The 25,225-nt window shown below is 51.2% G+C and overlaps 1 protein-coding gene across 7 annotated transcripts in view; it reads right to left on the bottom strand.

Moving 5' to 3' along the window:
• Positions 1-25,225, bottom strand: part of PPFIBP2 (PPFIA binding protein 2) — a 141,115-nt gene that overhangs the window by 3,393 nt on the left and 112,497 nt on the right. For all 7 annotated transcript variants that reach the window (XM_008683817.2, XM_008683819.2, XM_040630741.1 and 4 more), the window contains 16 exons: positions 24,102-24,163; positions 22,887-22,962; positions 21,785-21,888; positions 19,932-19,999; positions 18,267-18,324; positions 17,283-17,324; positions 13,873-14,011; positions 12,147-12,288; positions 11,388-11,516; positions 4,932-5,082; positions 4,509-4,620; positions 4,191-4,279; positions 3,762-3,884; positions 2,460-2,585; positions 1,966-2,154; positions 607-783 (listed from right to left, as the gene is read on the bottom strand). In XM_008683817.2, the coding sequence (XP_008682039.2) occupies positions 607-783; positions 1,966-2,154; positions 2,460-2,585; positions 3,762-3,884; positions 4,191-4,279; positions 4,509-4,620; positions 4,932-5,082; positions 11,388-11,516; positions 12,147-12,288; positions 13,873-14,011; positions 17,283-17,324; positions 18,267-18,324; positions 19,932-19,999; positions 21,785-21,888; positions 22,887-22,962; positions 24,102-24,163 (1,787 nt within the window). The remainder of the gene's footprint in view (positions 1-606; positions 784-1,965; positions 2,155-2,459; positions 2,586-3,761; positions 3,885-4,190; positions 4,280-4,508; positions 4,621-4,931; positions 5,083-11,387; positions 11,517-12,146; positions 12,289-13,872; positions 14,012-17,282; positions 17,325-18,266; positions 18,325-19,931; positions 20,000-21,784; positions 21,889-22,886; positions 22,963-24,101; positions 24,164-25,225) is intronic.

Here is a 25,225-nt window from a genome sequence, read left to right as displayed (position 1 = left end):
CGCCCAGTGAGGTTAAAGGTTAAAGGTATGCGGCGCTGTTTGCTTTCTACATAAATATTGTCTTTATTACCAGAAAGAAGTGACCACCTCTGTGGGTAAGGCACAACAGTTACGCCGTCACTGCGGCAGGAGTCCCTGCTGCCATCCCTGGGATCTCAGCCACGACTCTGTGGCCACAGGCCTAAGGCATTTGACATTGCCCTTCAATGGGAGCCCAGCAGAGGGGCCTGAGAGCCGAGCCTCTGGGGATCGTCCGTGGTCTCTGGACCCGTGTCCAGGGTCGTGTGTTTCCACCGGTGCTGAAGACGGCCACTAAGAATGACTACAGAAGTACAAGCACCTTTGTGTCTTTCCTCCCACGTCCATCTTTGGCAACAGTCCCCAAAGCCTGGCCCCTTAGCAGAAGTGCCAGTTCACACCCTGGCCACCCCCAGAGTTCAGAGAGAGACTGGCCTGGGGTACACAGCAGCTGGAACGTTCTCTGTGAGGCATGCACAGGGGTGGGGGGTGAGGTGCAGCTCTATGGGGACACACGCGGTGTTACGATGAAGCTCTCAGGGTGCACAGAGAGGACAGGTAGCAAGGCCATCAGCTAATCTGTCCCACCTGGTCCAGCCCGTCCAGTTCAGGTGTATCGAGGGGGCTGAGGCCCTGGCAGCCACTGTAGGCCCTGTGACTGTCACCAGCACTGTCACTGGACTCCATGGGGCAAATGTAGTCCGTCGACTCATCGAATTTCTTTTTTCTTATGTTTCCAAAATGCGAAAATCCTAGTTTCCTTGGCTAAAACACAATAAATGCAAGATTAGGAGAAGGGGATTATCAAATCGGTGTGCAGACAGGACTCACAATGTAGGAGCGGGCCCATGAGCAGAGGAAGAAGGCAAACGACGTCTGGAAAAATTCTCAACAAAATAGAGCTCCTGGCTAGGGAAAGGCCAACAGATAAATAAGCTTGAGCAAGGAGAGAGTATCTTGCTCCTCCGAGACTGTGTATGAGAAACTCAGGCCCTGCTGGCCCACGAGTGACGTTGTGCTTTCCCCAGGGGAGACCGGGAACTTCTCGAGGGAGCCGAGGTGGAGGACCTGCCTCACGCATGGCGGCTCGCAGCGCCTCGTTCCCCGGGGAGGCCGCACCGGGAGCCCTAGGCGGCCCCTCCTGCTTGTTCAGGCTTCTCGCGGCACTGTATCTGCTGGCCTCCCCAGACACATGCGTGATCCCGCTCCCTTGGGGACGGCAGTCTGTGCGTGAACTGCAGCTAGACCTAGGCATCCCTGCACTGCTGGGGACACTGTGTGTGGGGGCCCGCAGTCTGAGGAGGACAGTGTGGCTCAGGCAGTTCCTCACAGGCTCTGTGGGGTTCAGAGAGCCCCACTGAGTGCTGCTGCTGCTCGCACGACCTCGGGACCCCTGGACAGCTGTGCACTGGCCGCGTCCCCAGCACAAGGCCATCGGAGCACTCCCTGGGGGGGCAGGACAGTTCTGACGAAGACCCCCACGGCAGGGCGGCCCACGGATGAGCCTGGCTGAAGGGAACTCAGAATCATGAAGTCAGATCTGCTTGCAAGATGACTCAAGGTGGCATTGGGACAGAGGACAGACGCTAGCTGCCCGAGAGCAGTGCTTCCTGGATGTGGTGTCTGTCTGTGTGCAGAAAACTCTACTCTCGGGGCGCCTGGGTGGCTCAGTCCTTAAGCATCTGCCATTGGCTCAGGGCGTGATCCCAGCGTTCTGGGATCCAGCCCCACATCAGGCTCCCCCACTGGAAGCCTGCTTCTTCCTCTCCCACTCCCCCTGCTTGTGTTCCCTCTCTCGCTGGCTGTCTCTCTCTCTGTCAAATTAATTACCTCCTCATCCGTGTGCCCCAGGGCCCTTGCTGGCTTGGCTCCAGGCCCGCTGCAGCACGACAGGCATGCCAGAAGGCAGTCCCCTGTGGCCACCCCAGGAAGGGCCTGGCAACTCACCCGGACTTTGGCTGTGGTGGTCAGTGGTGTGTAAGCCGGTGAGGCCATTTTCTCTCGCTTTTCCTGCTCAGCCTCAGGACCAATCAGGGCATTGAATTTGGTGGTTAGGTGGCGTCTGAGGAGCGTCTTTTGTGGTGGAATATTGAGAAGCATAGCTAGGGTGTCCCCAGTGAAGCGTGGCTCCAGGATCTAAGAAACAACAGAGACCACCTGGTGAGGACCACAGATGGCTCCAGGAGGGGGCACTGAGAAACAGGCCCTCATGGGCTGAGGGGTGTCTCCAGAGAGGGGTGGATGCTCACCCACTTGTCCTGTATCCCACTCCCCTCTGTTTACCCGGCACAGGGCCTGGCTCCGAGTAGATGCTAACACACTGACTGACTGACCTCATTTTCATAGACCAGCAGAAAGCAGTGGCTTCCTGGATAAGGCTGTCTCCCTGGGTCCACCCCGGTTTACACGAAACAGGTGGGCTAGTCTAAAGAGCCACTCACGATGAGGCCTCCGTGGACACCACTCCCGCGAAGGTTGGGTGCGTACTCTGCCAGGTCCACAGATCGCAACCACTCCATCACCCTGTGGTTGGACCACTGCACAACTTCGGAAGGAGAAAGGTTACTCTATGAGAGGGAGAGGGAGAAAGTTAGGTCGAATAGGTCCTACCTGTGGTCTCCCGTGGGGCCAGCCCCTGGGAATCAGCCTGCCCGATGCCCGACCGGAAGACGGCCCTCATGCCCACAGGGCCAGGCAGCCAGCCCAGCCTCCCGAGAGCCTTCCTGGTTTCCAAGACATAGAGTTCTCACAGAATCTTGCAAGGTCTTTTCCACTGAAATGTCTGATTCCAGAACCCTGTGACTCCCCAGTTCTCTGGCTGGGACTAGTCAATGAGGGCACAGAGTCATTCATTCAGTGATTCAACAGAACTTGAAAGAGGACTATCGTTTACAAGTCAAGTGTTCTACAGACAAGAGATCTCCGGGCTGCGGCCAAATGTTTTAGGGGAACACGCATGAAGACGCTTACACCTAAGTGCCATCTAGTCGTCAAAATGCTCAGCGCCGTGTGTGACACAAAGAAGGATTTCAAAACTTATTTGCTCAATAGGGAGAACATGAAATGGAAGGAGGAGGCAGGAGTTTTTAATCCCTCAGGAAGAGGAGTTAATCTTACAGCACCGTTACACTTAGTTCCTAGGAATACGGGAGACAGGGTGTGACTGACAAACCTTTAGCTTCAGGGCCCAGCAAGAGCTCCGCGGCACGCAACACATGACCAGGCACTTCTCCAGGACGTGGGCTGCGGTGTTTACCTACACTGTTTCTTCTCTAGCAAAACTGGCTCACGATCCCGTGCGCCTGGGACTAGAGGTCAGCTAATTTTGTGGCCACAAGTACGGAGGTCTGAAATGTCTGGTTCCGGATGGGCTCTCCTCGCCTCTCTCTACTTTGACCCCACCTTTCCGTTCTGCTTCCCCCTCCTTCTCCTTTGCACCACCTGCTCTTCATCTTTGATCACTGTGATGGCTTTCAAAGACTTGTTGTTGCCGCCTCTGGCCCGAACATGGGTCTCCCCGAGAGTGGTGGGAGCTTAGAGGACTAGTGTTCTGTGGTGGGACACAAAATGCAGGCAAACGGGGGGCGTCTGGGGCACCGTGAAGCACTAGCAAAGGAAAGAATCCCCAGCACCCGGGTTCAGAAGGCAGCCATGTTGTGCTGAGGTCATTCTCGCTTTCTCACACCTCATCCTGCAGGTGTCCCGACACAGGGCTACCAGGCTAGGTACCGTCCGGCCCTCACCTCGTCGGCTGGCCGCCGGTGTAGGCAGTGGGGGTTGAACTTGTTGACATGCAGCACATGAATGGCACATTTGATGCTGAGATGATGTAGTTGGCTGGTGACTTTCAAGAAGAGGAGATCATTCTGGAAGAGAAAAGTTTGTGTCGATAAACCAGAACTTCCAAGGTGACTAAGACCCTTAAGACTCCTTCCCAGACCACACACAGACAAGTCTAGCGCATCTCAGAAGGTGCTCATGGACACGCCAGCAGCTTCTCTTAGCACGGTGGTTCCTATGCTGCTACCTCGGACCTCTTGCGTGACCAACAATACCACTTAGAGACCTCAGGGATAGGAGGGAGGAGGTGGAATCGAGTTTAGAATAAGCACCGTGGGGATACCTGAGCTGGGCTCGCAGGGACAGGCGACACTGAAAGGGAAAACCCTCACCACAGTTAGGTACTGCAGCATTCGCCCGTCCACTCGGGACTCGTGAAACTGGTCTTTGTATTGCGGTAAGCCAATGTCATCGAGCCAACCTGCAGAAACCAGAAGGAACAGGTGTGCTCAGGCTCGCGCGAATGGGAGACTGTGAATGCAGATAAAAAGCAACGAATGATCCTCTTGCAGACCCAGCTGTACTCCCCGTAAGGAATTCCCCCATCGCCTTTCCCAACGAGCGCGCAGGCTCTGAGGCACGCGCTCCCAGGCCAGTGCCATCTACCCTTAGCAGCCGCCAGAGACAGGCTATACACGGCCCGTCCTTACGTGTCACCCAGATGTGGTCCAGCAGGGCCGACTTCTCCTCCTGCTTGGTGTTGATGGCTTTCACGGCTAAAATCAGCTTCTTCCTGTGCAGAGGTTGCTTAATTCCCAACTCCTGCAATTGAAAGATAAGACAGATGTGAACTTCCTGCTGGCAGCTTGACCCTCGGAGGGCGCCATGTCTGGGTGGAGACAGTCCATCTTGTGTGTGTGTGTGGGGTGTCAGTGGACCCCTGCACAGTGCCCTGGGATCAACCTGCAGTCACAGAGGACATCTTGGCCTCCTGCACGCCCCCTTGTGTGTGTGTGTGTGTGTGCGCGTGCGCGCGTGCGTGTAAGGGCAAGGGAAGGAGAAGTGGGGCCTCACCTCCCCAGACATTGGTTTGAGGAGAAAGGGGAACCTCCTTCCCGGGGCTCAGTCCCTACCTTTTCCATGTCCTGGGGGGTAGCTGACAGTAAAGTGTGGCCGGAAGTCACCCACTGCCGGGCAAAGATCACGTACTGGCCCAGACCGAAGTCTTCCAGCCACGCACACACGCGCTCGGTGCTCCACTGGCCAAAGGGGGCGCTGGCGTCACTGGGGAGCGGGAAAACGGCATGGCCCTGTTAGTGGGAGAGCTCGAGGCTGCATCTGAGCACAACGGAGCCTCACAGGAAAGGGAACTGTATTTTAAACCATCCCCATCACGGGATGTAGCTACACAAAAGTCCCTACAACACGCATGTGCAGTGGACTCTAGAGTTGCCTGTGGTAACACCTGGTGTGAATTTCGACTCTGCAGGGACTGTGAGCACGGGCCTGTCATGGGGTCCTCAGGAGGCTGTGTCTATGTGCCGTCGGTCCGCTTACGAGGCACATGTGCCACGAGCCCAGAATCGTGACACGTTACGAGGATGATTATATTATCAACAAGATTTTTATGGATCGACACTATCTTTAGGGAAATGCTTAGAAAACTAGGAAAACAGGGTCCGTTTTCTAACATTAAAAAAAAAACCTCTTCTAAACAGCTAATGCTTTATTAATGAAGCACTAGGGACATTCCCATGAAAGTCAATAAAAAGAGTATTTTTATCAGGACTAATAACATGGGTCTAAGAGTACAGCCAGTATAAGAAGAGAGAAAAAGGCAGCTAGAAGGTAAAAGACAGCTACTCTTCTCAGATGACGTGCCTGTCCACCTGGAAATCCCAACAGAACCCAGGAAGGTGGCTACTTATAACACATGCGTGTCATATTTATATGACTTAGAAAATCAACAGCACACAGACTAACATTTTTGTTACAATAATTTAAAAATCTCATTCATAGCAACTAGAATTAAAGTTGTTTCACAGGGGTGTCTGGGTGGCTCAGTTGTTAAGCATCTGACTTCGGCTCAGGTCATGATCCCAGCATTCTGGGATTGAGCCCCGCATCGGGCTCCCTGCGCTGCCTCTCTGTCAAATAAATAAATAAAATCTTAAGGAAAAAAAAAAAGTTGTTTCACAAGCAATGCCTCGGTCTTATGTACATGTGTGCGGGGATGCGGGCATGCAGGGGGAGGTGGTGACGATAACACGTAACCGTGCAACATCAAGTCATGAATAAGTCAGGAGCGAGATCATGTTCCTAGACAGGATGACTGGGTGTTACAAAGCCATCAGTTCTTAAAGACATAAATTTTTCATTTAAGTGTGAATATAATGGCACACTCGAAACCTCCATGGAGTCTGAGATGGGGGGAGGTTGACAAAGCAGCTTTATGTTCATTGGAAGAAAAAACAAACCAGGATTTATGGAATGTAGAAAACTAGACCGTCTGTAAGGTTCCTTCCGGGAAAGTACCCCTAACATGCTGGTTAAAAAATTGTTCTGGAATGCCTGGTTGAGTTGTTCTTAAGGTGAAGGCATTAAAAGACTAGAATGACAAGAAAGCATGAGTCTACACTGCCCTCTACCCCTGAAACCAATAATATAGTATATGTTAATTAATTGCATTTTAATTAAAAAATAAAATGTCATTGATTAGAATGTAAAATAAATAAATAAATATTTTTTTTAAAAAGAAAAGAACAAGCAAGCCTGATTCTAGGTGTCCTGGGGTAAGTGCTGGCCACATGGAGTAATGAGCCATGGGTATCGCTCCAGGTTTTGTGAGACCTAGAACTTGGAAAATGGGAGGACCTCCTTAAGAAAAGTACAAAATTTGAATATGGACTTAGGAACAAATATTTAGAATGAGAAATCACAAAAGATTACAAATTTAAACAAACTGAAAAACATCACAAAATCTAAAAATATTTTTATAAATTCCTACTACAAGTCTGTTATCTTTGCTGATGCGTTACATCATGTTAAATGAAGAAATTTTCAGCTTTTTCCAGTGTGTTCATATGATTCACTGTATATGAACATTAATCTAGGGACCTATTCACTATTTTTGTTTGTAATTTATCTTTTGCTTTTAATGAATTACTGCTTTTGATATGACCTAGAATTTTTTTTGTTTATTCTTTTTTTTTTTGAGATACTCATTTTTTAAATCAATTAACATATGGTGCATTATTAGTTTCAGAGGTAGAGTTTAGTCATTTCATCAGCTGCACGTAACACCAATGCTCATTACATCAAGTGCCTCTTTAACGCCCACCACCCAGTTACCTCATCTCCCTACCCACCTCTCCTCCAGCAACCCTCAGTTTGTTTCCTATAGTTAAAAGTCTCTTACGGTTTGTCTGTTCTTTTTTTTAAGATCTTTTATTTATTTATTTGAGATAGAGAAAGATAGAGCACGCATGAGAGTGGGGGGGGGCAGAGGGAGAAGCAGACTCCTCACTGAGCAGGGAGCCTAAAGGGGGACTGGATCCCAGGACCCCAGGATCACGACCTGAGCTGAAGACAGACGCTTAACCAACAACGCTGACTAGGCACCCTGGTTGTCTGTTCTTAATGCCAGAATACTTTCAATTTCAAATGTTCATTTTATCATTTTTATTTCACATTCTATTAGCTTTTGATTTCACTCCTTTTCTTATTTCTGGAAATTGGCAAAAAATATATATTCAATATATCAGAGGGGTATTTCAGTTCTGAAGGAAAAATGTGTTTTTGAGTTCATGATTTGAAAACCTCACTCTTGTACACCTTTTCGAAACCTTCCAAGCGCTGGTGCTCACCTTCGACAGAATTCCCATGTCCTTCTTTGTAAATGGTCTCTACCCTCCTACACCTGCGTTGTCCCCACAGTGGCAGACCCTGCTTCTCCACGCCCCTGACCCCACTAGGTTCTCTCAGTTCTGGGGTCCCCCTCAGTTGAACACGCAATTAAGCAATTTAGAGAGGTTAGAGAAGGTACCCTTCGGGCACAGCCAAATCACTTGCTTTACTGATGCGCTCCAAAGCATCTTTCCAAACTGCGGTGAAAATGATGTAAGAGATGATCAGATATACCATCTCCATGAAAGAGGGAGAGCATGTGGTGCATCCGTAATTGGATACACTTCATCAGTAAGTGCATTTCTGACTAGACAGCACTTCTGTTTTGACTAACCATCCAGGAGAACCAAATCCCTTGCCTGGGATTTTGCAGGTCTAATGACTGGAAAAAATTTTCACAGAATAGCTTCTGTGAGTACATTTGCAATGTTTCTTTTCCACTACCCCATACTTCTGATACTGAGAGCCAACGGACACGTTCATACTGGGACATGATTGCCAATTCAGTGTCTTTGTATCAGAGTGCTGGGTGGACTGGCACATTGGGAGGTAGCAGGAATCCTGGGAGCCATTTTTACACGGGACAGCTAGTCAACTAAACGCGAAGTGAGTGCACACCACATCAGCACATCCCAACAAATCCAAACTAAATGGAGACCCAAAACTCAACTTCCCCTTAGCCAGATCCCCCAAATGCCCATGCTGCGCCAACATCATCTGGCAGAAGGCAGTGTGTAGACGGAGGGAAGGTTGGAGTAAAGAGTCAGCAGTCAAAAACTAGTTGTGTTAAAATACCTTACTTGGGAAAGTTTTGCAAAACACACGGCTTTGTTGGCACATTGACTGGACTCTCTCTAGATCCTAGAAGACACCCAGGTGCAAGAAAAGGACCTCGAAGCTTAGACCTTCTCACGTTCAAGATGAACTATGACACCATGAATACGGGAGAAACGCGATGAAAGAGTCTGACTGGAGACCCTCATAAAGCTACAGTCCCGTAGGACGGCGGACTCAGGAGGCCAATGCAGAAATCATCTCTGCACAGAGATGAGATCCAGCCAGGTCATCGAGTCGGCCTGATTTCAACATTATATACACTACTGCTTTTTCTTGGGAAAATCAAAATACTTCTTGCCACATACCAAAATAAATCCCCAAATAGAGGATTCAGACACCGTTTTTTTAAAAAATCATTGAACAAATTTAACATGAACGAAACCACAGAGGAAAAAGTTCATGAACCTCGTTATACATAAACATAAAAATTCCATATGTCCAAGTGTCACAGAATAAAGTAAAATTCTGCAACAAGCCTAAAACATAATTTATCACAATTATTAGACATAGCTTCATGTGTTGATACATAGCAGAGAGAAGTCTGTAAGACAGACAACAAAAATGGGCAAAAAATGCAGACAATTCACAAAAAAAAAAAAAAGACAAACATCTGCAAACTAAATTAACAATAAAATGTCATTTTTTGTGGGTGTGACAGGCACTCTGTGAAGCAGAGCCGACTGGAACGGAAATCAGTAAAACTTTATTGGAGAGAAAAAAAATACAATAAAATTTGTTCTATAAACCTCAGAGAAGAGTCATAGGAAATGTCATTATCAAATATGATTATTTTAAAAAGAAATATTTTGTTAGAAAAAAAGAGAGAGACTGGGGCTGGAGACTTTCCGTAACCAAGTACTTCTGCTACAGCGATACTGGTGACGAGACTTTCTAAGGCTATACCGAAACATCTATAAATACCAGAGGACATTACTTTATATCAAATTTCTGCTGATGAGTAATAAAGACCTTTCTTTTCTACCAGCCAACGCAGGGCCTTACCACAAGCACCGTTAGCATAATAGCAGCCAGTTCCTCAGGACGGCCTTCTCTCTCTTCCTCGTCCTTGTTATGGTTAACAAAGCACAAAGACACTCACACGAGGCAGCCCTGTGGCTGGAAAGGCAGTTTTCCCTTCAGCTGAGAAGCTCCTGACTTTGGTTAGCCTATCCCAGAATGGCTGGCCGGGCGTCCTAACCATGCGGTCCTGCACTAAGGAAAAACGCCGAAGGGTCTTAGAGAACGTTCTTACACCCCTGCCACTCAAACAACGCTAAAGAAATCGTCAGAATGGGAGCTGCGATTAATCACGCAAGCTTACTGTAGATTTTTTTCCATGTCTGAAAAATCAGAAACGTTTAAGTCTAAATTGAAAAAATGGCTATCAAATTAGAACGTTCTGGCAGAATATGTAAGCTTTCTCTGGCTCACTTTTTAACGGCTCTGAATGGGTCTCTGCCTTCTCAGACCATGTCCTTAGATTCTCCTGCCTCCCCAGGCGACCGCGTACTGACCATTTACATTTGTAACGCCAACGCCTCGGTCCCCAGACAGCAGGTACAGAAGCCTACGATCCTCACATCTCTCTGCACGGCATCTGGACAGTACGTCTGAGGACGCCCATCAAAGCGCAAGTGGATCTGGAAAGGCCCCGTGTCTCGAACCCAAGAAAGCCTAGAACCCCGGGGGTCGCGGGGTGGGGAAGGGGAGTGGGCTTCCATGGGTTCCCTTTCTGGGGGGTGGGGGAGGTCCACCAACAAGAGGATGCTTCGGGGAAACGTGCTTCTCTCGTCTCCACTGCACTGTTTCTGAGGATTGTTATCTGAGCTGTGCATATCTTACTCACTACCTGCGCTTGGCCCTGGGCAGACGGCAGTCTCAGAGGGATTAAATATAAGAGACTTAACCGTTACTTTTCACTGCTGGGTTAGATTGAAAATGTCGCAATCCAATCCTGACAAAGGCTACCAGAGGCCCCCAGAAGCCTGATCTTGGCTGAGTAACTCAGACTTCAGAGATAGTTCCTGGAGGTAATATTCTGTGGAAATTGTCTGATGGGAACAGAGCATCAGAGGACATGGAAAGGGATTTTTCAAAACACAGGAGTACTCTTTGGCCCGCGCCGGCCTGAGGCAGGCACGCTTTCTGAGAATAGGGCGGCCTAAGGAAAGGGGGCAGAGCTAGGAACTGGAGAGTGTCTACTGGTGCAGACAGGGCGGTCCAGAAAAGTTTAACTTCTTTTCATGCTTTTTCGTTCGGGCGTGAAGGGAGACTCCTGCAAAAGTTCCCATAGTGGTTCCCATGGCATATACCCTCTGCCACCCCCTTCAGCTAACACCCTTCAGCAAAGTTTGGTGCCCTGTCTTAGGAGGCAAAATGGCAGCGTGGCCTGCTCGGGTGGTGGGGGACAATGCCCTTCTTCGCATTTACTGGAGGAGGTCGACCCGTGAAGTGGCAGCCTGCTGATGCCTGGGTTAGATGGGTGGTAGCGATGTAGTCCTCATGAGAACTTTAATAAAATACTTCTTTTGACTCCTCACTTCACAAATGAGGAAACTGAGGCACAGAGAAGTGACAGAACTTGGTTTAGGGCTCGCCGCTAACAACTCAGGTCTATGATTCGCACCAGAGCTTCTCCATCCAGCGTGCCCAGCTTCTGAGAACGACCGCATGCGTGCGAGCTGCTGAGGTCCCCAGGGAGGCCAGAGGGCCCACCACCCACAGCAGCTTGTCGGAGCCTCTGGCCTTTACCTCAGTGTGCCTGGGAAAGGGGGAGAAGCTCTGCACTAGGGGCTCCTGGCTCCCAGGAGGGAAGTTCTCGGTCTATGGAGTGGAGGGAGCCTTACCATTTCTGACCCTTGGGGTCTCTGGTCCTAGAGAGCCTCGGCCCTGCTGTCGCCCGGAGCCCACCTCGTCGAAACTCTGCCATTCCTGGGGCATCGGTGTTGAAGTTCCCGGACTGAGTTCTTCGGATTCTGTGTGGAGAGGAGTCCGTGGAGACTGTCAGGGGGCAGCTGGGAGCACGTAGGCAGAGACCATCCCCTACGCAGGCCACACGAGCTGGACCCCCGGACTCCCCACGGCACTGCTGCCCAGGGCCTCCCACAGGTCAAGGATCACGGCCCGTGACACCTCCCCAGACCCAAGTCTCCATTCTCATTCTGCCTCTGGGATTTGGGGCACGCCCTGTGGGGTCCAAGTGAGGAATGATGTGGGGTAGGAGGCCCGTTTCTGCCGCATGTCACAGACTGGGTCAGTGGGGCCAGCAAGTCTTTCTTTAGACACAGACTGACCCCTCGGAAGGGAGAAGTTGGTCTCATCTGTGTGTCTCTCCCAAAGTGCATGTGGTGCAAGCTGCAGAGAATGTGCTCGGGGCTCGTGGGAAGGAGTGACGCCTGGAACGAAGGGCAGGTTAAGGCAACTGCTGGGTTAGTGCTCTCCTCCTCTGGGCCCTCGGACAGAACTCAAATTCTTCCCTCTCATGGCCGTTCTGTTTCTACTGCTGTTCCAACATCTAATTAAACAGGGGGCTATGTGGTTCTTTGCCCGGTCAAGAAGAGTATCAATTCTAAGCAACACAATTATGATCACCACCACCAACTTACTTTCCCCAGAACTTCCTGATGCCTTTGGGGCTCCGTTTACCATCTGGCGTCAGGGGAGACTGGGGGCTTGAGTCAGTGCCCGATGACGTGGATGAGAGGTCGTTGGCCACGGCAGTGTCGTCCCAACCACTCTCTGTCTCCCCTGAGATGGAAAGAATGGAATGGTGTGTGAAGGACAGGAAGGAACACGACCTTCGAAACCTCATCCCCAGGCCAGGGCCATCCTTCAGTGGGAGTGGGAAAGTATGCTCTGCCTGCTGGGCAGAACGTTACACCTTCATCGCAGAGACCAGCAGGGGGCTCAGGCACACTCCAGCCTCTCTCTCTGAGGACGGGACGAGATAAGGCTCACAATCAGGGTGAACTAATGTCTTCAAGTGCTTGCAGGTAACTCCAACAAGGAGCTTCCTCCTTCTCCCAAGGGAGATGCAGGGATGCAGGCAGGAGGCGGATGTGGCTGAATGTTCCAGAAGGGGAGGGTGTCCGGGAAGGGAAACAAGGGCATCTCACTCCCCACCTCACCTGGAAGGGTACAGTACCTAACACGGGGGCACTGACACTCCGGCCACGATCTCCAGGCAATCAAGAAGCAGAGAAGCCACATGAAGAAGCAAGAGAGGCCAAAGTCCAGCCCAACAGAGTTATAGGGAAGCAAAGAAATAAACAAAAGAGTCATCGAGCAAGAGAGAAAAACTCAAACAGAAAGAAAAATAATCCCACGAGAAAAGAAGGGGTGGGGAAACGGTGACTAACTTGGCCCACAGGGTCAGTGTGGGGAGAGGCGGCCTCACGTGAGGGGGCCAAATACTCCTGGGGCCACTTCCTGGCAGGCTGAGGCATCCACACACACGTAGGGAGAGGGAGGGAGAGCGGCAGGGGCTGATAGCCTGGGCCACATGCTGCTCTCGTGTGGGTACCAAGGCTCCCTTAGATCGGACTAGAATGGTCTGAAGCTGTTGCAAGTCCAGAGTCTCAGTGTTACTAGGACAGACTCATTGAAGAGCTTCTCTAGAGTTCTCGCAGCCAGAGGCAGAACTGGCCAAGGGCAGAAGCCAACCCACGGGCCAGCTCGGAACTACCAGGGATGAGGAGGGGGGTAGGGAGAGCTCTGCAGGGACCAGAACATTCCCTCCTAAGCTCTACCGATCTGTTGTTGTTGAGGAAAATGGCCTACTCTGCATGAAAAGCAGCAAACACCTCCACGGTTCCAGGCCCTAAGTACCAAAAGGGTCCCTGGGGATGGACATCCTTGCCCACTAGCCACTCCATTTCCCTAAGGAAACACTCTCCCTTGGAAGAGTGCATATCATCCTACTGGTAATAGGGAGGCTGCAAGAGGAAGGCAGAGACAGGAGAGAGATCAGGACGACAGAGGGGGAGGGAGGGACAGGAAGGATGCAGTCAGGGGTCTACGAGGGAAGGAACAGAGGAATGATGGGAAAGACACGAAGGGCCAAGAGAGGAGGACTGGAAGAGGGCAAATGGGGGTGGAGTGAGTGCAGAAAGAAAGGGTGGACTCACAGCCTGGGTGTCTGGCGCTCTACGGCGCTCACCGAAGGAAACAATGTACCCAGACAGGGGGCCATCATCTCTGCCAGTGAAGCCGACCAGAGGGACGGCCCGTCCTGTCCCCCCACCCCCTCCAACTGGGGGCTGCCGCGGCGGTAACTGGAAGTGCCAAGGCCACTGCCCCAGGACACGCCAGCCCCAGGGCCTGGACGCTCACTCAGCCGCAGCAGGCTGCTCCCTGCAGGGTCGGGCTGGGAGGCAGTGGGAGTCGACTTGGCAGCCTCGCCGTTGGGCGTAGCTCCTGAAAGCTTCCCAGGTAACGTGGGGTATTTGTGCTCTGCCAGGAAAGGGCTGTCCTATTGGAAGGAGAGAGAGAGACGTGTTGAATCAACTCAGCGGCCTCAGACTCAACCCCAGTTAGGAAATCTTTGGATGCAGGGACAACTCAGCTTTCCAAGAGCCATTTGTCACTTAGGCCAACTCAAAGACCTTGCAAAGATCATTTAGTCCAGGGAAAGGGACCAGAGTTCTGAGAAAGAAACTTGCCCAAGGGCCACACAATGAGACAGGGACAGAGTCAGGCCCAAATCCAGGGCTGACTGCAACTGACCCTGAACAGGAAGTGGAAGTGTCTTGCAAAGGGGGGGCCTTTGCCCTTTGGCTGGACGCTTGGACGCTCGATGAATTAGCAGCCGTGAATGACCCTTTGAGCACTTTGAATGAACAAACCCGAATTCTAGTAAAGGGTATACCTATTGCTTTATAACATACATTTATGATATATGTCATATATAAATTATATTTATATATTATGGTAACAGTTACTTTGAAAAACACCAGGTTAAGGCCAAGCGAGAAGGGACGCACACACTCGAGAGATGACAAGAGAAAACAGGCCGGGGGCAACATGCCGACTATTCCCTTACGAACTTAGGGTCATAGTCTGCACGAGGTTCGGCCCCAGTGCAATGGGCCTGTGCACACACCCTGGCCACAGGAAGGGTACCCAAAAAACCAAGATCATGTAAAGGGAAAAGAACTGCACTCATTTGGTCAGGATGGACATAAAGCAGTCAGAGAAAAACACCATAGGATTTCGCTCACGTGTGGAATTTAAGAAATAAAACAAATGAACAAAGTGGAAAAGAGACAAAACAAAAAACAGACTCTTAAGTGTAGAGAACCACAGGGTTGGTCACAGGGTGGGGGGACAGGCGAAGAGGACCAAGAGCACAGTTACCACCATGAGCACTGAGTAACATACAGAATTATTGAACCACCATGTTGTGGGCCTGAAACTAATATACTGTATGTTAACTATACCGGAATTTTTTTTTTAGAAAAAGGACATAATGGCCCCTAAACCCACAAACCTAAGGGAAACCCAGTGGGATGCATTTGAGTAAGAAGAGAAAACGAAGCAACATTACCAAGGAAATCGACTGTGGATTACTTGTTTGGGCCCAGAAGAAAAGTAATACGAAAGTTCTGACTTCAAAACGGACAAGTCAGAAAAGTAATGGAGAGTTTAATGACCGAGGCATCTTTTGAAGTTTTATTTAAAGTCCAAGTGTCCAACGAATTTCTGAATTCGGCGTGCTTACAAAATACATGTCCTAAGAAATGGTTTGAAATCCGATTCCTTCACTGAACGTGGACTACTAACCCTATAAATTAGCTCAGAAAGAAGAGATGTGGAAAAAAAGGAGACTAAATTTCCAAGGAAGTCTGAAAGAACTGGCTGGTGAAGTAGAGATACTCAGAACCTTAAGATAGGGAGACCGCATGATTTTTAAGCTCATGATGACCCACGAGGTAGAGACTGGACCTGGTCAGACCAAGAGTTTGCAAATGCCAGTCCCTGCACCAGCTGCTCCACGGTCACCTGGGACACGTGCAAAGACAGAGCTCCCGGGCTGCACCTGGTCCCGTGAATCCCCGCTCCCTGCCCCCACCCCCACCCCGGGGAATGCACCCCAAGCGTTTTTTTGTTTTTTTTTTTTTAAGATTTTATTTATTTATTGTCAGAGAGAAAAAGCACAAGCAGGGGGAGCAGCAAGGCAGAGGGAGAAGCAGGCTCCCTGCTGATCCCCTAGGCGGGGCTGGATCCCAGGACCCTGGGATCATGACCTGAGCTGAAGGCAGATGCTTAACGGACTAAGCCACCCAGGTGTCCCAAGTGTCCGTATTTTTAACAAGCATTTCAGATTACTTTGATGCACAGTCAGACCTGGAAGCACTGTGATTGTGGAAAAGGCAATGCTCAAAAGGCTTAGGCAACTGTGACTCCAGGTTCCCCATGACACGGGAAAGAGGGGGGTGGGGGAGGGCTCTCAAAACCAGATTTCCGGTTGTATCATCACACATGCCACCCCACCCCCCACCGCCGCCCAAGACAGGGCAGAGACCCCTGAGGCCACCGACGTGGGCTGTCCTCGGTGCTCACTGAGGAGCTGAGCGGGAAGGAGGACAGAACCTAACCCAGGTATGGGCAGCTCAGACCTATAAGAAAGACAACCAAAGGAACCAAGGGCGACAGAAAGGGCTTTCAGCTCTGCTCAGCCAAGGACAGCTGGCAAGGAAGGCCTCACTGCTGGAGAAGGTCAAGGTCAGGACAGGACCCAGAAGGAACAGAAGAATAAGGCTGGTTGTGGAGGAACGGAAATCCCAGCTGCCGTACGTTGGAACGGAGAGGCAGCGCAGGCGAGCAGCAGGGACACCGGCTTTGCGTCAGACGGACTCAGGCGAGGCACTTTTCCTTCAGCCTCCCACAACCTGTTTTACTGTTTCTCAATGGGGAACAATCCTGCCTCAGGCTGAGCGCACCAGGACAGCACATAAGCAGAGGCACAAAAACTACCCCGTGCCCAGGGCCTGGAGTGACCGCGGTAAGGACAAGAGCCGTCCCTAGATCAGGCCCCATCTAGAACAGGCTCGAGTGTGGTCCGGGGCACAAGCTGGAGAAACAGTGCTGACGGAGAATGAATAGGAACTTTAAAGGCTCGTGGTCTGCACACTGAAGAAGAGGATGTTCGACTCGGGCCTGAGAAACTTGGACTCTGGAGCAGTCAGGAGCAGGGGAGACTGGTTCATTCCAGGGGCTCCAGAGGGACAGCCGGCATCAGCGGGCGCACACTCTAGGAAGTCCACAAGATGTGTCTACTAGCGCGGGGAAACATGGAATGAGCTCTCACTCCCAGAAAGCAAGGGCCAGACGCCAGCATGAGGGGATGCCACGGAAAAATTCTTGCCCCGGTCGCTGAGTGTGCCCCTGTGTTCAGCCACGCACGTGCGCGCGGAAAGGATGAGAGCTGTCCCACTCCTGTGTGTGTGGGAATCCCAACCTCCCCCTTCCCGGCAATCAGATGGACAATGCCTTGTTAAAGATGAGTTTTTCTGAGCCTGTAAAATGGAGGAGACACTAAGAAATCCCATCCCATGGACAATGAGGCGAAATTACACTACACAGCAGGGCGCACACAAGCAGAGAACGGCAGAGGAAGCTTTGTCTTTCCTCCTGCGCTCTTCCCCTTATAATTCATGTATTTTACAGGTGCAAAGCCGTACCCTGCTCCGTGAAAACCCCAGCAGACACACAACCACGACGGGGGCCGGCGGTTACCGTACCTTGGGTTCTACCGCTGGGGAGAGCTGGCTCCCACTGACACGCTGCGCAGGGGCGAGAAGGATTTCAATCATGCGGAGAAAGAGAGGCCGGTGTTAGTCACAAACAACAACCCGGGACCGCCAGCCTGCCAGCTGCAAGGCTCATTCCCTCCCTCCCCGTCTTTCTGTCAGGTAATCCCCGTCCACGGAGGAAACACAGGTCATCGTCTAAGCCGTGGACAGAAATTCTGGGCAGCTGCCAGCAATCTGACCAGGGAGAGCAAGAGGCACAGGACCACAGGGGCTGAGCCACCGAAGGGGCCCCGCGGCTCCTGCCAGCTCCAGCCTTCGTGGGTTTCCTCTGTCGTCACCAGTGCTGGCGCACTGCTCAAAGCAAGGGACCGCATGCAGCAGGCCTCCATAAGGTGCTCCATCAGGGAAGGGGCCCTGGTCTCCAGTGACCTTGCTCAAGAAACTGCGACCTACCCCTCCAGCACGGGGGTCATCCACATGGTCAAGGGCTACCCTCAAATGAGGGGCCACAAAGCCCTCCTCGCATCTCTCTCTAGACTCTTAAAAAAGCTTCCTCTCCAATCTAATTATCCCAGAACTCACTCCTGGGCGCATCAACTGTATCCACATTATTTCCTTGTTCAAAATCCCTGCAATGCTCCCAGAGTGGCTCTGGGGATGTAGGGCCGGGACTCAAGCCCTTCTAGGGTTTGACCTGACTCACGGCTCTGAACTTACAGCCTCCCGCTCCCCTCTACTCCCCAGAACCTGCCTGTGCTCACCTCTACACCTTCCCCATCAACTCCAGGCAGCATGCCCTGCCCTGCCTGCTCTGTGATGCCTGGGGCCACACTGACTGGTTTTCTCAGAAGGTTCATATACTTCCTGCCTCCCTCTCAGCTTCAGAAAGGCCTCTACAAGGTGGGACCTGTGTGTCCCAGCACTGCTGGGTCAGTAACTCAGGAATCTCTACGGAGAGACTGAGGGGCTGACCTTGTCCACAGGTTCACTTCTCAGGTCTTCTAGACTACATGAGAGTTTCTTCTGAGCCCTGGAAAGACACAAAAGAAAGCAAACACGGAAACAGTTACTGGAGAAGGAGGTGTGTCCTTCACGCAGAGGACATACCAAGTGTTTTACCAGTAGTCTGTTAAGTGGCTGTAGGGTCAAGGTTAGGAAAAAAACCCACCCCCTCATCACAACCACTACATAGGAGACTGGCCCATCTTGGCGGATAGCCTGGTCGGACAACGTGCTGCTGGAGCCTGACGGCGTCACTTAAATCCAAATCGACAGGCCTGGGCATTTGAAAATCCACACTCAATTCTATTACATCAGCGGGAGCTCAGTGTTCTGTAGTCACAAAGGACTCTGCAGCACCAGACGACAGGAAAGGTGTGGACACTGCCTCGTCCATGTGTCTGAGGCGTGATCCAGGAGGAAGGAGCTGTGCCACACCAGAGTGGAGAGGAGTGCGTCAGCCAGCCACAGCTCCAGAGAATCACCTGCGAGGGTCTTCCAACCCTCTGCCCTAGCTCTGTATGCCCTGACTAGTCTCCTCACAGGAATCTGCTTTTGCAGAGGTTATTTTCCAGAGGAGGGCACCGATTGTAGAGAGAAGAGGCCATGCCACCCGTGGTTACAAGGGCTACCTTGTGACAAGTCTCCCTGGCAGTGATGTTTCTCGGTTTCTATGAATAAAACAAAATGTCTTCGTACACTGGTCTCCTGTGAGTTTGGTCAATGTGAGTCAATCAGTGTTGCCTTCCCCGAGTGAACTCATGAACTAAATTACTTATTGTGCAAAACTGACTGGCCAGTTGCCATCTTTGACACTGATATTTTTCTCTAGGGCTAAAGGCCGAGGGAAACAATGGCTCTAGAAAGTGGGGTCCTGAGTACGTAGGTTCTGGGGCCTCAGCACCATTCTGGGGAAGCTTCCATTATACTTATGGCCAATTTCTCAGACACCCTCGCTGAAAGACAGCCTGCTCCTGGCAGGCAGGGGAGCCTCTTCATCTCCATTACATGGGGCCCAACTTGGAAGTGTGTTCTAAATTGCTGACGTAGGGAGCTAGAAATGGGTTCATTTTAGAGGGAACCAGACAGGTGGCAGCCAGGTGACCCCACAGGCCAGCCCATTATAAGCTCATTGCCATGTGAAGCTCCCCAAAGCAATTGGACCAACCTCCCTGTAGAAGAAATGTCTCTCCCTGGGGAGCCGGGACTGTCACAGGGCTCTAGGACTCCTGAGAGCAGGAAGGACTTTCAAGAGGGGGCTGATGAAAATGAGACCTATGTCATGGGATGCTCTCAGCCCCGAGGAGTGCTGGTGGGCACAGATGACCTGCAGCCCCCTCTCCTTTGAGACTCCAACCCCTGGCCAGGTCTCTTCTCAGTGACAGTGGCCCAGACCCTTACCCATGGGAAGGGAAGCCCTTCTGTGGCCAAGTGAGGTAGACACGGTTCGTGACTGCTCCACGGCGTGGGCCACACTGTGGACACTGCCAGGGTCTGGAGGGCTGCTCAACGGAAGGGCAGCAGGTGTGTCCAGGACATGTGGCTGTGCTCACCATGCACGGCCAGTCCCTGCCATGCAGGCGCCCCAAGGGTGCGCTGAGGGCACAGCAGCTCTGGGGACAAGATCAGGACCCCTACCTGGTTTCCAGTGATTTCTGCGGTAGTGGAGGTGGCCCCACGGTGGGAGAGCTACATCTTGGAGGCATCTGCACCAAAGACAGAAGTCACTGTAGGGGACAGTTACTGTCTGGAGACCACCTACCATCCTTTCTCCTTCTTTGGACAATTCCCCTTGAGGAGTTCCACTTCTTCCCCTCGATACAGCCATGATGGCTGTGTCAATACGTGTGCCTTGCTCTTCCAGGATGGCCAGGAGAAAGGAGTACTGGAACCCTGGGCCAACATGCCCCTCCTCCCCAGACCTAAGTCCATATCCCTGCACTAGAGTCCTGACACCTGCACCCTGGGGACCCTGCCACTCCTGCCCTTTCTGAGCCGGCGTCTGCAGCTTTTCTTTCATGCCGGAAGCCACCACACACCCTTTCAAAAACATGCCCTGTTGGTGTAGGTTAGCCAGAGTCAATTTCTGGTGCTTGCAATGGGAAGCACTAGAATTGATATATTCACTTAGCAAGCATAAGCAATGTCTATGGCCTGCCAGGCCCCATGCTGGGTGTGGGGTAGGTGCTCCCCACAGCAGACAAGCAGACAGGTAGACAGGATAAAAGATCAGTGTAGACGTTCTTATGGTACTGTTATCTATAATGCAATATAGGCATCGGGGGAGGGAAGGATACTTCAGAAGAGGGCTTCAGAGGGGAGAACAGTTGAGAAACGAGAATGGGCTTAGTGAGAAGGCAAAAAGGGAAGAGCATTATGGGTGGGCCAAACATGAGCTAATGGTGGTGTCTAAGGAAGACACAGTTTGACGTTTTCAGTATTGTACTAAGTGCAAAGGTGACCTTTTCTCTCGAGCCCAGTAAGTACCTTTTTGGTCTACTGTTGGGAGAAACCCGGCATTATAATACAGTTGTTAAAAGCCTGGGCTTTTTGGTCAGAGAGACACGGGTCCAATTCCAGGTTCTGCCATCTAGCTGCTGTGTGACCTAAAGCAGATTAATGACCCTCTCTGAGCCTCAGCTTCACAATAAAGTAAGAATCCCAATGGGGTGTCCTGAGGAGAAATGAGGTGAGAGCCATGTACAGCAGTCATCAGTGACCACACAGGGGTACTGAGCGTCAGTCATCGCTGCCATATGATAGTCAGCAACCTGGAATGTTTGTCTGACTTGATAACCGGGTCGCTTGGTGACACTTTTGCCCCTCCCTTAATTAAAAGAGTCCAGCTAGACTCCCTAAGATCCTCTTCAGTTTGGCCATCTAGAGTTTCATGAACCTTTTACATCCTGGGCCGAAGCCCCTTCTCTACCTGAGATCAGGATCTATGAGTTTATTCGCTTATTTGTATCTAGTCTAAATGCAGAGAGATTCGTGTAAGAGAAAGAAAATCTGTCTACTGGCTATAGGGGCTGGAGGGGTGTCTGAGATAGGAGCAGATCCCTGCAATAGCTGAATTTATTCCCCTCGACGAGCGAGACACATTCATCCATTCGACAGATAGCTGTATTCTCCTGGGCATCACGCACTATTACGGACACTGGAGAAACGGGGAAATGAAATGAAACCACCTTCGGTCTCTGCTTATATCCCAGGAGGAGAGACAAAAAGAAACAAGGAACTGGATTGAGAATTCTTATCCTTGCAAGTCCAGTATCCACGATACCGTCCTTCCCGGTCAGAACACAGGCCAGGACCTGGGTATCTTCGCACCCTCAATCCTTTCCCCAAGGCCTCTGGGGCCACTCCATCCATATTTAACTTCTCACCTGTCAAGATTTATACCTGACAGGTACCTGATTAGATCCTCCCCCAAGCTCAGTGTGAGCTCCTAGGGCCTGCTGAAACCCCACATCATGGATGAAACGGAGCACCTCTGGTTTAAATAATTCTTCAGGGCCTTTATTCGCAGCGTTCCGCTTTCTGAAACTTCCCTCGAGTTCTTCTTCATTGATTGAGAGAGTTCGTTCTGAAGGCCCTGGAAGCATTAAAGCAGATGGGGGTATCACTACCACGGGAGTTGTTCAGAAACCTGTAATTATGCAAAATTCTAACAGTCTTTCTCCTTCATTAAGAAAGCCTACGAAATATATAAAGGTACATGAAGAGTGTGACTCGTAAGATTCTTCAGGGCATATGAAGGGCTGTCATGAAGGTCATCTCAAAGGCAAAGCTCATGTGTTGAACATAGAGAAACCCCTAGTATTCCTCCCCAACCTTCTCATTCCTTGGCCACAGGCAATTGGGCTCTGACTTGACCCCAAATACCAAAGGAAGAGAGGAAACAGGGCAGCGAGACGTGTGCAGGGCCAGCAGAAGCTCAGCTGGAACAAGAGGTCTCTAAACACCCCCAGAGCGGCCCCCTCCTGCGATACGGAGCCCAGGCCAAGGGCACGCAGGGGAAGGCAGGCAGCCTGGCACACGCCCCGCCGTGCCCACACGAGCACTCACGGCATACTCAGCCGGCGCAGCAAATACGAAACACGGACAGCTCTCCCCGCCCTGTGCCTTCCTCCGGGAACCCAGGCACCCAGAGACGCGGAGAAGGTTCCCCGAGTCCCTGGGAATCTGCTGGGGGAGCTTTTAGAGTCCTCAGGAGGTGGACAAGCTCTAATCTCCCATGAGGGTACCGAACCGATTTTTGGTCCAGGTTTGACTGCACTCACTGCCCCTAAGGGGTATCCTGGAAAGACACACAGCGGGTCTCTAAGGATGCGGATTCCCAAGGGCTCACACTGATGGCTTTACTTCCTTGGTATCCGCTCAGTCTTTGGGAACTCTGGACTGTCATTAGACATAGTTTCTAGAAGTCAACAGCTGCCAATTTCCCACCGTCCAGGACAGTCTAACCAGCCATCCCCCACAGAGGATCTTCTCCAAACGAAGCTGAAGAGCCTTCTGGCGAAATGCCCCTGGGTTTAACGCAGTGGATGGAATCCCTCTGGGAGAAAACGGCAGAACGCTCCGTGCCCTCACCTTGAGCTGCCATCATCACCTCCTTCACCCTTCGGTACTGGTTCAGCAGCCCCGTGAGCTCCTCTATCCGACGGTCCTGTCACAGCGTGAGAGCAGACGACACGTCAACACCACCGCTGGCCCCTCAGAGGGTTTCGCGTGGGGGCCCACACTATGTGGGGGCACGCTGAGAAGAGATGCTACATGGAGCCTCAGGAACACTTCAACGCGAAGCTCAGCCTCCAGCCTCCTTCCCACAGGGCCGGGGTTCTCGGTGGTCCGCCCCCTGGGCCGCTGCGAACGTTCCTGCCTCTGCTCGGAGGCTAGGAGTCCAGGCTCTAGCCATAAACAAGCCTTCGAGGGGCTTAAACGTTTCCGATCTGGAAGCTCACTACCTCCCTGCCCCCCCCCCCGAGGCAGCCTCAGAAGTCGTCTCCCGGTTCGACCATTGTCCTCTGCAGCTACACGCGAAGACGGATTAAACTAACGCCGGCGGCCGGCGTGTTTATCCCCAACACCCTCCCCTGTTCCGGGGGAGTCAGAGATTCCTTGCACAACAGACAAATTCCCAGAGGAGATCATTTCTTTCAGCAAAGGTCTGGGGGCTTGGGAAGCCACACAGATTCTGGCATTAGACGGACTGGGGGGCGGGGGGATGAATCCTGGCTCCACTACCTACTATTACCCGAGCTTGGACAAAACCCTCAAGTACTTTGAATCTCAGTCTCCTCCTCTGTAAAACGCAGGGCTGCGACCCTCAGAGCTGTGTCCGTCCCAGGTAGACGCTCTCTGGTTACAGAGGGGCCACTCTAGGGTGACGCGGGAATCGGACATGAAGGACGGAAGGCACGGGGGTAAGCACATCACGTGCTGCCTAGTGTCTCCGTGATGAGTCCACCACCAGACTGCACACACAGGAGATCGGCGCACCGTTGTCACGTTGTGCCAGGAGTCTAAGCAGCAGTTATGACACTGGCAATAACCGCGGCGGTATTTCTTTCCCCCACACCCGCACAAACAGGTATGACTTTACTCTGCCTTTGCGACATTTCACTCAGGCGAAGTTCCCGGGCATCAATGCCAAAAACGGGGGCTGAGGCTCAGTCTCTAAGAGGCAGAAGCCATTCTCCTGACACGTCCCTGGGTCACTGGCCTCGCCCAGAATATCAGAGACCTGTAGGCGCTGAACAGAGATGTCAGCAGAGGAAGAACAGGGCTGCCCGATGACCGTCTTACCTTATCTTCATTGGCGACAAGCAAGGTTTCCATCCCCATTTTCAGACGTTGAATTTCTTGGTCTAAAAGAATTAGGTGTAGAAAGAATTATGTAAACACAGACAGCCATCCCCACAGGCTAAGCTGCAGACACTCTCCCTGTGAATAAACTGCACACGGGCTCCTTTACTTCTTTAAGAGCCTCGTGACAATGTCTGACATAGTCAGTCTCATTAAATATTTGTTGGACTAGTAAATGAATGAATGAACCTATTATTTTATCTTCTCTTTATAGACATTAGTAGGGAAAAATCAAAATGCCATTTACTCAAAGGTGACACAGAAGAACTCTACAATTTTTCAAATCAACACCTCAGAAGAATACAGACATTTATTGCTAATTACCTGAGTGGGCATGCACCTGGGCTGCTAACTGGTTTTGGAGAAAATCCTACAGTCCCATGGATTGTAGCAGGTGAATTTAAAAAAAGAAAAAAAAAGTCTACAGCTGAATGAAGAGGAGAAAAGAATGATTATGTAAAAGAGCGGGATACTTGGCTTAATTTAAAATGGTATAGTCAGAACTGACTAACAAATGTTTAGACACATCCATAAATATATTAAAACAAACTCTACTGTTAAGGAAAACTATCTTATTTCATAAACCTACAGAATTTCCCCGGGGGCCAAGGTACCTGTGTCCATCTGTGGTGGACAACCCATGCCCTGCTCTCACTCTGGGCCTAAGACGGACTCTTGATTTCTTCCCCAGCTGGTCTGCAGGGCCAAAGGCCAATGCCTACAGGAGCTGGAGGTCATTCTGATAAATATTTAGGTCTAGGGATTGTCACATAGTTGGAGTTTCAAAACAAGGACCTATCCCCATTTCTCAACTGATTACTGCAAAAGGGACAGGGACGACCACGTAAGCAGAGTGCAGGAGACAAGGGAACCGAAGCATAGGCATCCCACTTCCAACAGGAAGAGGAAGAGTCAATGTGTGGACTTTGTGGAAACAGTCATAGGGATTCATTTTCAGGGGAAGTACAGAGTGCCTGCTCACTGTCTTAGGCTCTCGGCAGCTGAAGATCAGCTCTGCAGCTCCGTCTCTGGGAAGAGGGTGGTAAGCTCCGTAGGAAGACTGG

This window comes from Ursus maritimus, unplaced genomic scaffold, assembly GCF_017311325.1.
Source record: "Ursus maritimus isolate PB19 unplaced genomic scaffold, ASM1731132v1 scaffold_16, whole genome shotgun sequence".
Taxonomy (NCBI): Eukaryota; Metazoa; Chordata; class Mammalia; order Carnivora; family Ursidae; genus Ursus; species Ursus maritimus.
Note: the sequence above shows the minus strand (reverse complement) of the source record. Positions and strands in the feature narration are given on the sequence as shown.